The sequence below is a fragment of the Cetorhinus maximus genome, chromosome 2, assembly GCF_964194155.1.
Source record: "Cetorhinus maximus chromosome 2, sCetMax3.hap1.1, whole genome shotgun sequence".
In the NCBI taxonomy this organism is placed as follows: Eukaryota; Metazoa; Chordata; class Chondrichthyes; order Lamniformes; family Cetorhinidae; genus Cetorhinus; species Cetorhinus maximus.
In genome coordinates this window covers 32866512-32879538 of record NC_135880.1, presented here as the reverse complement: position 1 = coordinate 32879538, position 13027 = coordinate 32866512, and the positions used below count along the sequence as shown (strand labels likewise).

The window sequence follows — 13027 nt, the reverse complement described above, 5'->3', positions numbered from 1 at the left end:
TAACAATTGCAAAATCACAAAACGGGAGTTCTGGGTTCCTTTCCTAATCTCTTTCCTGTCTTATCTCCACCTCTGCTTTTTTGTTGCTCATTCTTGGCTTTGCAGACAGAGTCAAAGAATAGTTTGGTGAGGAAGCCATCCTTCTCAGAGATGAAACCAGTCTATTCTCTGTTAGAAAGGATGGAGAACATAACAGTCTGGACTCAGAAAAAAAGAGACTTTTTTATTCATTCATGGGATGTGGGTGTCGCTGGCTGGCCCAGCATTTATTGCCCATCTCTCGTTGCTCAAGAGGTGGTGGTGAGCTGCCTTCTTGAACTTGGACTGCTTCAGTATGTGAGGAGTAACGAATGGTGTTGAACATTGTGCAATCATCAGCAAGCATCCCCACTTCTGACCTTATGATGGAAGGAAGGTCACTGATGAAGCAGCTGAAGATGGTTGGGCCTAGGACACTATCCTGAGGAACTCCTGCTGTGATATCCTGGAACTGAGATGATTGACCTCCAACAAAAACAACCATCTTCCTTTGTGCTAGTATGACTCCAACCAGTGAAAAGTTTTCCCCCTGATTCCCATTGACTCCAGTTTTGCTAGGGTTCTTTGATTCCACACTCGTTCAAATGCTGCCTTGATGTCAAGGGCAGTCACTCTCACCTCACCCCTGGAGTTCAGCTCTTTTGTCCATATTCGAACAAAGGCTGTTAAGAGTTCAGGAGCTGAGTCACCCTGGCGGAACCCAAACTGAGCGTCAGTGAGCAGGTATTGCTAAGCAAGTGCCGCTTGATAGCATTTTTGATGACCCCTTTCATCACTTTACTGATGATTGAGAGTAGACTGATGGGGCAGTAATTGGTTGGGTTGGATTTGTCCTGCTTTTTGTGTACAGGACATACCTGGGCAATTTTCTACATTGCCAGGTAGATGCCAGTGTTGTAGCTCTACTGGAACAATTTGGCTTGGGTCATGGCAAGTTCTGGAGCACAAGTCTTAAGTGCTATTACCAGAATATTGTCAGGGCCCCTAGTCTTTGCTTCAGCCTTATCTTTTGCACTGATGTGCTGGGCTCTCCAGACTGAGAAGTATATTAGACAGAAGAGGGAAAAATGCAAACATACTAGGAAAGAGGAAAACTAGGCAGTGCATCCGCGATCTGGAAGCAGGTAAGGCTGACTTAATGAAGAAGGCATTCAGAGAAACTGAATGAAGAGCATTAGGTATTGAACCAATAGTGCTGGAGTCCAATTTTTGATAGTGTTAATTCATCACTGTACAGGATAATGAGAGCACAGGAGTAAAAGGTGAATAAACAAACAGGCATGTAAGGAATGGAGATGACATGACAGAAACCTAGATAGAAGAGAAAAAAAAGACCATTAAAGGGACTCAAATGACAGGGAATAAACAAACATAAACAGCCTCACTGTTATTCCTACCACAAAATCCAGGCCAATATGTACAAAAGGTAAGAAAAACAGGCCTGACACGGCCCCCAGCTCATCAGCTGCTAAAACCCTCACCCATGCCTTTGTTACCCCTGGACTTGACTATTCCAATGCACTCCTGGCTCATCTCCCAGACTTTACCCTCTGTAAACTTGAGGTCATCCAAAACTCTGCTGCCCATGTTATGATTCACAGCAAACCCTGTTTTCCTATCACCCCTGTGCTCACTGTCCCGTGTTGGCCCCCGATGGAGCACCATCTTGATTTTAAAATTCTCATCCTTGTTTTCAAATCCCTCCACAACCTTGCCCTTCCCTATCTCTGTAATCTCCTCCTACCCACAACCCTCCGAGATATCTGCACTCCTGTAATTCTGGCCTTTTGTGCATTCCGAATCATAACTGCTCTGTCACTGGCGGCTGCGCCTTAAGCTGCGTAGGCCCCAGGCTCTGGAATTCTGGAATTCCTGCCCTACATCACTTTCCTCCTTTAAGATGCTCCTTAAAACCTATCCAGTTGATCAAGCCTCTGGTCATCTGATAACATCTCCTCATGTGGCTTGGTGTCTCATACCTTTAAAACCCTCCCTAAAGCCCTCCTCTTCAGGTTTGACCTCCTGCCGCTCCAATATCTTTGGCGGGGCGGGGGGGGGGGGAGAGAGGGGCAGTGGACCATCTAATTTTTTCCTTCAGCCTCTGTGTAGAAGAACCTGGGGTACTTCCCAGTTCCAAAGGAGCTGGATAAAATGCAAGCTGTTGTCTATGTGGCAGCAAATAGTGAATTCTTCCCAACAGATGATGGGCCCGCAGTAGTGAACCAGGCTCAGACTCAGAATCCCGATTCTGCAGCCAGAAATTGGTATTCCTTGCTTGAGGAACCCCCTCCACCCCAATCCAAGGTAGTGAGTGCCACCTCCTCCAGCAATGAGTGTTTTGTGCCCTTGCCTTGAGATTCGCACGCTTCACAACAAATTGTTACCACTCAATCAGTTAACCTGTTACATGTGGCAAAAGTTTCTTTTTTGTTCTCATAAGCCACAACTGTTCTCTCCGTCCCTCCCTCCCTTACCCACTGCAATGAGACATGAGATCAGCAGCGCAAGTTAACGATTGCGCAGCCGCGCCGCACTCACCGGTTCGTCCCGAAATACCGAATCGCTGGCTCCTCGGTCGGCTTGCGGGAGTGCGCCTGCGCCGCCGCCCAGTGACGCGCCGCTCTAGAACGTTGTGTGAACGGCCGCGAGCGCAGCAGCAGCAGCAGGCGGGCGGTGCGGGTCTGGGCACAAAGGGTGAGACAGAGGGCCATCAGAGGGAGAGAGAAAGCACAGGCTGAGGCAGCCTACAGACACATGCACCCCAGAGGAAGCGTGCACAGTAAGGGGGACACTCACAGGCGGGCAGTGGAAAAAGCATCTGACGTGTTCCGGGAGGGGTGGGGGGGGAGGTGGCGGTGAGTTGCTGCACTGTCACCCAGACCGAGTCGTAGAATGATTACAGCACAGAAGGAGACCATTCGGCTCATGTCCATGCTGGCTCTCTGCAAGAGCAATTCATCTTGTGCCACCCCCTGCCTTCCCCCCCCCCCACCATGGCCCTCCAAATTTTTCCACTTCAGATTCCAATTCTCTTTTGAAAGCTATGATTGAATCTGCATCCGCCCCACTCTCAGGCAGCACATTCCAGATCTCGCTGCATCAAAATTGTTTTTCCTCATGTCACCATTGCTTCTTTTGTCAATCACCTTAAATCGGTGTCCTCTGGTTCTCGATCCTTCCACCAATGGGAACAGCTTCTCCCTATCTACTCTGTCCAGAACCCTTCATGATTTTGAACACCTATCAAATCTCCCCTCAACTTTCTTGCCCCAACTTCTCCAATCTATCCATGTAACTGAAGTTCCTAATCCCAAAACTATTCTTGTGAATCTTTTCAGCACATTTCTCCCAAATTGTTGTGCGAAGAGCTGATTGCAATACTCCACTTGAGGCTGAACCATTGCTTTATAGAGTTTTATCATAACTTTGTTGCTTTTTTACACTATGCCCCTATTTATAAAGTCCAGATCCCACATGCTCTTTGAACAGCTCTGCACCCCCTTTAGAATTGTACCCTTTATTTAACATTGCCTCTCCTTATTCTTCCTACCTGCTCTTACTCCCAAAGGCATTTGAAGCAGTACAGAAATGGGCAAACAGGTGGCAGATGAAGTTCAATACAGAGAATGTGAGGTGATTAGTTTTGATAGGAAGAGCATGGGGACAATATCAAATAAATTGCACAATTCTAAAGAGGGTGCAGGAGCAGAAGAATCTGGGTGTATAGGCGCATTAGTCATTGAAGGTGGCAAGGCAGGTGCAGACGGGTGGGATTTTCCAAACTGCTGATTGTCCAGTCCCACCGAAAGTCAATGGACTTTGGCTGGACATCCGCACCCCTTGTGGCGGGTCCTGCCATGGCAGGGCCAGAAAACCTCAGGCAGTAGTTAAAAAAAATACAGTATCTTAGGCTTTATTAATAGGGGCATAGTGTACAACAGCAAGAAGATTATGTTGAACTTGTATAAGACAGTAGTTCAGCCTCAGCTGGAGTATTACGTCCATTTCTGGGCACCGCACTGTAGGAAAGATGTCAAGGCATTGGTGAGAGTGCGGAAAATGGTTCCAGGGATAAGGAACTTCAGTTATGAAGATAGATTAGAGAAGGCTGAGAGGAGATCTGATAGTGGTATACAAAATCATGAGAGGTCTGGACAGAGTAGGTAGGGAGAAATTGTTCCCATTCATGAAAGGATCGAGATTAAAAGGACACAGGTTTTAAGTAATTTGCAAAAGAAGCAAAAGTGACATGAGAAAAAACTTTTTCACATAGCGGGCAGTTAAGATCTGGAATGTGTTGCCTGAGAGTGTGCTGGAGGCAGGTTCAGCTGAAGCATTAAAAAGGGACTTTAGACTATTATTTGAAAAGGAACAATGTGCAGCGTTATGGAGAGAAGGTGGAAGAATGGCACTTAGTAAGTTGTTCATTTGGAGAGCCAGTGCAGACATGATGGGCTGAATGGCCTGCTTGTGCACTGTAACAATTCTGTGATTCTGTGAAAAATGAATCACTTCACACTTCTCTACATTAAATTTCATTTGCCACTTGTCCACCTGTTCCACCAACCTGTTTATGCCCTTTTGAAGTTTAAGAGCTCATGGAATAAAAGGAACAGTAGCAATATGGGTACAGTTGACTGAGTGACAGAAAACAGAGGGTAATGGTGAATGGTTTTTCACGGACTGGAGGAAGATTTATAATGGGGTTCCGCAAGGGTCGGTGTTAGGTCTCCTGTCACCCTTCTGATAGTTCACAATACTTCCATGTTTCATGCCATTTGCAAATTTATTTTAGTTAACAATCACTAAAAAAGTCAGTTTTTGGGGAATTAAAAAACTTCAGATCATGACAGTTAAACAGACCTTATCTGCCCTTCAAGAGCATTTACATCTATTCCATCAATTTTTGATTCTCACACTGCGGGTTAAGGCACTTGCAACAGCCAAAAGGGGATCTGTTTGAACTCAGCATTAAGTTCAAATGACCCTGCTGAGTTCGAGTTTCCTTCCTGTGTGATTCACGCCCTGTCCCCTTTGACCTACCAACAAAAATGAGATCTGTTGGAAATAGGTGCGGGACTTCCACATCTGGGTCTATTTCACCATTTTTAAAGGTCCATGAAGTGGTTTTTCCAGCTCCACAAAAATCTGGCCCTAGGTCTCTAAACTATTATCAATAAGAGCAGGGGACCTAACATTGACCCTTGTGGAACCCCATTATAAATCTTTCTCCAGTCCGCAAAAAGCCATTCACCATTACTCTCTGTTTTCTGTCATTCAGCCAATACAAACCCACATTGCTACTGTTCCTTTTATTCCATGAGCTCTAACTTTGTTCATAAGTCTGTTGTGTGGCACTTTATCAAATGCCTTTTGGAAGTCCATGTACACTACATCAACCACATTACCTTCATCTACCCTTTCTGTTACCTCCTTAAAAAACTCAAAACAAATACGTTAAACCATGACTTTCCCTTAACAAATTCGTGTTGGCTTTCCTTAATTAACTCACATTCGCTCAAATGACTACAGTAATTCCAAACTTAAAGCCTGAGTTGTATTCGTTAAAATCATGACTTTAAGTGAAATGACATTGCTGAAAAGAGAGACATGTTGTGAAGCTTTTTGTCTTGCACTCATCAGGGCAAATGCAAGAATGCCAAATTTCAAACAATCACTATAATTTATACTACTGGACAAAAGGGTGCTAATTGGTTGGCAGGTTAACTCTGATTGGCCGAGATGTTGCCATGGAGAAAGCAACTGGGAATTATAGGCTCAACATGCTTCAAAAAAAGGCAGAAGTATGATCATATTCATTTTGCTTGCAGAGAATGGGTCCCTGCAAATGAATGTGTGGTGCTTCTAGCAAATGTAAATGAACCACATTACAAACTCGACTGATTACCTTAAATTGGTTGTTATTGTAACTATTAGCACATTCAGAATTGTTCAGAAAGTGCTGTTCAATTACGGAGTCACATCTAACAGGAAACATTTTGGGTTTTGAAAGCATAGGCTGATACAATCTTCACTTTGCTTATTACGAACAACCGAAGAAACATGCTGTTTGATTTGATCAGCCAATTTTTAGGATGTATGGTGGAAAATACCACTCGCATAGCCATTGCATAGTCGTTGCATGAAACAACTTGCTTAATGTGTTGTTCAAATTTTTGGGAAACTTTGCTTTTCCAGGCTAATTTAAGGTAGGCTGGACACTTAGCTATGGCTACGTGAGTAGTAATTCCCACTAACAGAGTACCGCTGTCAATCCAAAAAGACATTCTGCCAACCCCACAATTAAGCAACGTTGTGCATGAATTTCAGTGCCGGTGTGATGTGAGGTAGGCTGTATGTCCCAATGATTGGTTGATTGAATCAAACAGCAAGTTCCTTCGATTTTTTGTGATAGATGCCAACTTTAAGTGATCCCTGGTGTCCAGAAACAGATCAAGCTGGCTGAGCAGCCATTCAGAGTGATGTATTCTAGCAAACAGCAAATCAGGAAGCAAAAATAGGATTATCCTTCAGTTTTTAATCAATTTGCAGAAAGCAAAATAAAGGTTTTGATATACATATAGGATTAAGGTAGAAGCTAAAGTATCATAAACATATCTTTTAAACAAAACATATAAAAATTAATTTTTATTGTTTAAAAATCTATAGGACTGTTATCATTGAATGGAGGGCGTGGCACTCGGATGTCTAAAATTAGTTTTTCAGAGCTGCTCAGTAGCAATTATGACTTATGCATCATTCATATTGGTATCATTCTCTCCTCTGAGTCAGAAGGTTTCAGGTTCAAGTTCCACTCCAGGATTTGTGCGCAAAAATTAGGGCTGATATTCCAGTGCAGCATTGAGAGAGGCCTGATGAGATGTTACACCAAAGCCCCATGACACTATTTCAAAAAGGAGCAGAGGAGTTTTTCACTGGTGCCCTGGCCAATATAGATCCCTCAATCAACATAACAAAGAAAGACTTATATTTTTATAATATCTATATTCTTAACATCTATATAGAATAGCATTTAGTTAGCTTAACATCTGTCAAGGGGAAAATGTTAAAAGCTATTATTAAAGATGTTATTGCAGGCAACTTTGATAAATACAAGGTAATCAGGCAGAGTCAACATAGTTTTGTGAGAGGGAAATCATGTTTAACTCATTTATTGGAGTTCCTGAAGAAGTAACATGTGCTGTGGATAAAGGGAAACTGGTGGATGTACTGTACTTAGATTTTCAGAAGGCATTTGATAAGGCGCCATATCAAAGGTTATTGTGGAAAATTAAAGCTTATGGTGCAGGGGTAACATATTGGACAGAAAATTGGCCATCTAACGGGAGACAAAGAGGCATAAATGGGTCATTTTATGGTTGGCAAGATGTAATTAGTGGCATGCTACAGGGATCAGTGCTGGGTCCTCAAGTTTTTACAATTTACATAAATGATTTGAATGAAGGGACTGAAGATATGGTTGCTAAATTTGCTGATGACACAAAGATAGTTAGGAAAGTACGTTGTGAAGAGTACATAAGGAGGCTACAAAGGGATACAGATAGGGCAAGTAAGTGAGCAAAGATCTGGCAAAAAGAGTATAATGTGGAAAAATGTGAAATTGTCCATTTTGACAGGAAAAATAAAAAAAGCATATTATCTAAATGGTGAGAGATTGCAGAGCTGGGTGTTCTAGTGCATGAATCACAAAATGCAAGTATGCAGGTACAGCAAGTAATTAGGAAAGCTTATAGAATGTTATTTATTGCAAGGGAAATTGAATACAAAAGTAGAGAGGTTCTACTTTAGTTATGCAGGGCATTGATAACTAGAATGGGTTTCCTCTTATGAGGAAAGATTGCACAGGCTATGCTTGTATCCGCTGGAGTTTAGAAGAGTAAGAGGTGACTTGATTGTAACATGTAAGATCCTGAGGGACCTTGACAGGGTGGATGTGGAAAGGATATTTCCTCTCGTGGGAGAATCTTGAACTAGGGGTCACTGTTCAAAAATAAGGGGTCGCTCATTTAAGACAGAGATGAGAAGAAACCTTTTCTCTCATAGGGTCGTGAGCCTTTGGAACTCTCTTCCTCAAAGGTGGTGGAAGCAAAGTCTTTGAATGTTTTTAAGGTAGAGGTAGATAGATTCTTGATCAGCAAGGGGGTGAAAGGTTATCGAGTAGTGCGAATGTGGATGTTGCAATCAGATCGTTCATGATCTTATTGAATCATGATCAGCCAGGACCTATTGAATGGCGGAGTAGGCCCGAGGGGCCTAGTGGCCTACTCCTGCTCCTAATTCGTACGTTTGTATTTTCATGACCAGTGGACATCTCAAAGCACTTCCCAGCCAATTAAAAACAAAACAGATTATCTGGTCACTGACACGTTGTTGCTTTTGGGAGTTTATTGTGCAAATTGGCTACTTGTTTCCTACTTCATTGGCTGTATGTTCAGTGTTGTGAAAGGTGCTATATAAACACAAATCTTTCTTTCTTTCTTTTAGCACACAGTCACCCATAACTTGCACGCTCCACAGCGTCGGACTTGGGGGGTACCCCAAAGATGCAATGGGGAATCCCTCTGGGAAGTTCCCAGGTAGGGGTTTGCACAGCAATTGCCCAGAAGTGCTAACTTCCTCTGGACAATTGAGCTGTGCTGGGAACCATCCGAAATGCGATTTAAATCGCAAACTCCAGATGGTTCCGCCGGGGTTGTACCAATGGTTACCCAGAAAAAGTTAAAAGAATTGTAACCTCTCCTAACTTCTGAGTAGCTATTGTAAAGACCCAGACCGACCCCATCAGACTCCCCCGAGACCCCCAACCCCCCCGGGACTGCCCCCCCCACCACACCTTAGACCCCCCGAACTCCGACACCCCCCACCTCCCCCCACACCCAATTTCCTACAGTGCCTCACCCTTGGACCCCCCAACCAACCCCCTGACCTCAGAACCCCCCCAACCTTGGACCCCCAACCACCCACCCCCGACCTCGGACACACCCCCTCCCGATCTCAGACCACCCCCCCACCTTGACCACTCCCGCTACCTGTGACCCAATCCCCACTGACACCTCGGAACACCCCCCCATCTCGGACCCCCCCACCTTGGACCCCCCTCCGTCTCGTGCCCCCTCCACCTGAGACCCACCCCCCCGACCTCAGAAACCCCCTTGAACTTCGGACCCCCCATCCAACCTCTGTCTTCGGATCCCTCCCAACCCCTTCTGACACAGGCCCAAGCAACTCCAGCGAACGGAAATGTCAACATTATTCTCAACCCCAGGTAAGTAGGTCTTTATTTCTTCTAGTTTCTGTGGGCCAGCATTTTCCGACGCTAGTCGCAGGTTACAGCCCAGGTAAAAACACAGTTACAGCTCATTTAACAAGGCTTCACATTACAAATGATTTTTACAGCGAGGATAGTGTGTATAAGGTTCAAGTTTGCTTCAATTCATTGATTCTGTATTGATTCCATCTCTGGAGACTGCATCAGTGCATCCTGTGGAGGAGCAGCAGGAGACAGCAACTTTTGGAATTCCGCACTCCATTGTGCATGTGTGGAGCCAGAAGTTGCTGTCAGTTTTACACAGTAGTCATGGCGTCACTGACAGTTTTCCATTCGTTACGACTGCAAATTTCAGACCAATTAAACATGCTATACCCTCCGGCGCTCACCACTGGTGGAATGCCTCAAGTGTACCGATGGACACTGTAAATGTCTGGTCACAGACACAGAAGAGACAGGCAGCCACCACCCCATAGGCCTCACCAATCCTGTGGCTATAAATTGCTATTTTGGCAAGTCCCATCCTCTTTTTGGTACATCTGTGCTCTTCTGTGTAGCTGATTTTCCACATTCCTCTGCACACTGCCACCATCATATCATACAGTCTACACCTCTTTTAAGCACTACTGCATTCATGTTTTGATCTCTTCAGTGGCATTGAAGAAATAAAAATCAGTGGTTCAGACAACTCATGATCTCCAACTGATCCCATCTATCCTTTCTTATGATGTTGCTTGTTTGCCAGGTTTCACCTTTTCCTTTGACCTTACCCTTTCTGATTCAAAACAATCTCTCCTTAGCAAACGTCTTTCTTGACTTCTTTCATTCCTGTCCATGCTCATTTCAACACATTGCAAGCTCTACATGATATCATGCTCTGTTGTTACCTTTGCTTCTATCTCCATGCTTTACTTTTAGCCCCCTCTATTTGATTTGACCCCTTTTCCTATTTCCACCTTCCTTGACTTTTCCCAAAATATCTCCCTTTTGTATCTTGCCTTTTCTGAATTGTGTCATCAAGATCTTGCTTGACCATCCTCTTCAGTGGAAAGAAGAAGAAGGTGACCAAAGGCTTGATAAAAGGGGCAGGCTTTAAGGAGCGATAAAGTAGAGAAAGGCGGAGGTACAAAGAGGTTTAGGGAGAAAATTGCAGAGCTTCAGGTCTAGACAACTGAAAACATGGCTATCGATGGTGGGACAAAGGGAGTTGTGGATGAACAAAGGGCCAGAATTGGAGGAATACAGAGTTCTTGGAGGGTCGTAGAACTGGAGGCGGTTACAGAGACAGGGAGGGCTGATTTGAACGCTGGCGAAAATTTTAAATTTGATGCATTGGTGGGTGGACTGGGAGACAATGTAAGAGATCGAGAACAGGAATGATGAATTAATTGGGCATTGTCTAAGTAGGATAAGAACAGAACTTTGGATGAGCTCAAGTTTATGGACAATGGAAGGTGAGAAGCTGGCAGGGAGAGAATTGCAATGGTCAAGGCTGACAGTAACAAGAGCATGGGTGAGGGTTTTAGCAGAATTGAGCTGAGACAGAGGTTGTGATGAGCAACATTATGAGGTGAAAGTAGGCCTTGGTGATAGAGCGGATATGGGGTTGGAATCTCAGCTCTGGGTCAAAAAGGATGCCAAGGTTTTGAGCAGACTGGTTCAGCCCAGTCTAGAGTTGTGGATTGGGGCTGAAGACAATGGCTTCAGTTTTCCCCAGATTGAATCAGAGGAAATTTGAGCTCGTCCAGGACTGGATGCCAGATAAAGAGTCTCACAACATGGAGGCAGTGGAGGAAGGGAGATGATGGTGAGGTCGAGTGGGCTCCTGTCAGCCTGCATGTGGAAGCTGACATGTTTTCAGAAGATGTTGAATGTGGGTAGCATGTAGATGAGAAATAAGAAAAGGGCAAGAATAGATCCTTGGGGTGTCCAGTGGTAACCCTGCATGGGCAGGATGAAAAACAATTGCAGGATGTTTTCTGGTTATGACTGGATAGGTAAGAGTGGAACCAAGCGAGGTCAGTTCTGGGCAGCTGGGCAATAACAGAAGAGAGGCATTGGAGGAGGAGGATGTGCCAAAGGACTCAATGAATACAAAGAACACCCAGGATCATGTGGTGGGTATTGAGCTCTGCACAGGTAGCTTTAAATTTCCAATTTTCAATTATGATGATGATTCTGCACTTTAAATGCGAACCTAGCTTTCTCTGTATTCCCTATACACCTTGCTATGTAATTTTAGCATTTGCAGTTATTTAGATTTCCAGTAAAATTGTTTCTTTTTATTTTTACATAAAGACAAACAGACAGTACCATCTCAAGCAACAAAGCTTTGCAGGCAAGCACATGCTGTTTGTTATGTGCCCCCTTTGTACTGGCTTTGAATGCTGGAGGAGATGACTAGTGGCTTACAAAATCAAGACCATTTAAACTTCTTTTATGGCAATATGCAAGAATTTGTGTTCTTTAGATCATTTTGGGAGGAATATACTTATCCAGATAATTATTTAGCAAACAACATTTCTGTTTTGATTTAAAGTTGGAGAGCTGTAGGCTCTTAGTATTTGTGTAGCCTGATAAGACAGCCAGAAATATGTCAAACTTGCAGCCTTTTATGCTAAAGGCATCAATTTTAAACTGTGATTAAAACCCATTTTTTGGTACAGTGTTATCTGAGCACTGCCCCCGGCTCAATTTTAGGATTTATCAGTTCTTATCTAAATCATTTGAGGGAATAGTTTTCCATCTCAGGGGGGTAAAAATGTCCAGCACAGATGAGGACTGAAAGGAGGAGAGAAAATGCTGGAAGTCTGTGATAAAACAGAAAATGTCAGAAATACAAAGCAAATTAAATGAACATCTGTTAAAGGAGAGATTAATTTCTTGATTGTAGAACCCTCCAATTTTATTTAGGTGTCTTTGGACAGGTTTTACATATTTGTGTATCGTCCCTTGTTGATAATCTAATATCTAATCTTGGCTGGGTACATGGGCTAGCCAGAAGAGTAAGTCAGGGTTGGGTGGATATTGGGTTTAGGCAATTTGGTTACTGCTTTCCCTTGATTAAAAATGAACATCCAAACCTGGTGGAATAAATTAACTTTTCAGTTAAGTAAAAATACAACATGGAATTTCATTGGAAATATATCGCAAGATATATTTCCTTAAAAAAATACAGATTCTAGAAGAAATCAGTTGTTAAATTTGTTGCAAATGCGATTGTTTTTTTTTGCCCTCTATTTATACGTATATTTATTAGTCATGGAAGTATTTACACAATTCAGTAGTTTTCAGCAGGAGCTTTAAGGTGATAATACAAGTTTGTTGGCAGTGGGTGGCTGACTGTGCTATTGTTTTTTTCCGAAGTGAAGCAAACCTTCCATTTACTTTCATGGCAACTAAAATATGTTTTTGCTAGAACAAACTGAGTTTCCAGCATAGTATATATGGGAGTAGATCTTCCAGTGCCTCAAACCTGTCCCATCATTCAAAACAGTCATGGCTAATCTGTACCTCAACTCCATTTATCTGTCATTGCTCCAAGACCCTAATACTCTGATCAAATCATATCAAAAATCTTTCTTTTCTTAGTTGCAAAATGCAAGTGAAGGCTATTTTTTATTAAAAAAGATTTATTTGGTAAGAAATTATATGTATATTGTTCTTCATTGAACAAATCCAACAAATAAGCAACAGGTG

General features: G+C 43.3%; 1 protein-coding gene across 5 annotated transcripts in view; it reads right to left on the bottom strand.

The window, feature by feature from the left end:
* Positions 1-2827, bottom strand: part of LOC144693215 (neurolysin, mitochondrial-like) — a 38220-nt gene extending 35393 nt beyond the window's left edge. Inside the window, exon 1 of one of the 5 annotated variants that reach the window (XR_013579495.1) lies at positions 2578-2827. Coding sequence is in view for 2 of the 5 variants with exons in the window: in XM_078562830.1 (XP_078418956.1) it covers positions 2578-2750 (173 nt within the window). In the remaining 3 variants the exon portion in view is untranslated. Of the gene's footprint in view, positions 1-1118; positions 1257-2577 lie in introns of those variants that run through there. The other 4 variants (XR_013579499.1, XM_078562830.1, XM_078562819.1 and 1 more) reach the window with 4 other exon arrangements.
* Positions 2828-13027: the final 10200 nt, after the last annotated feature.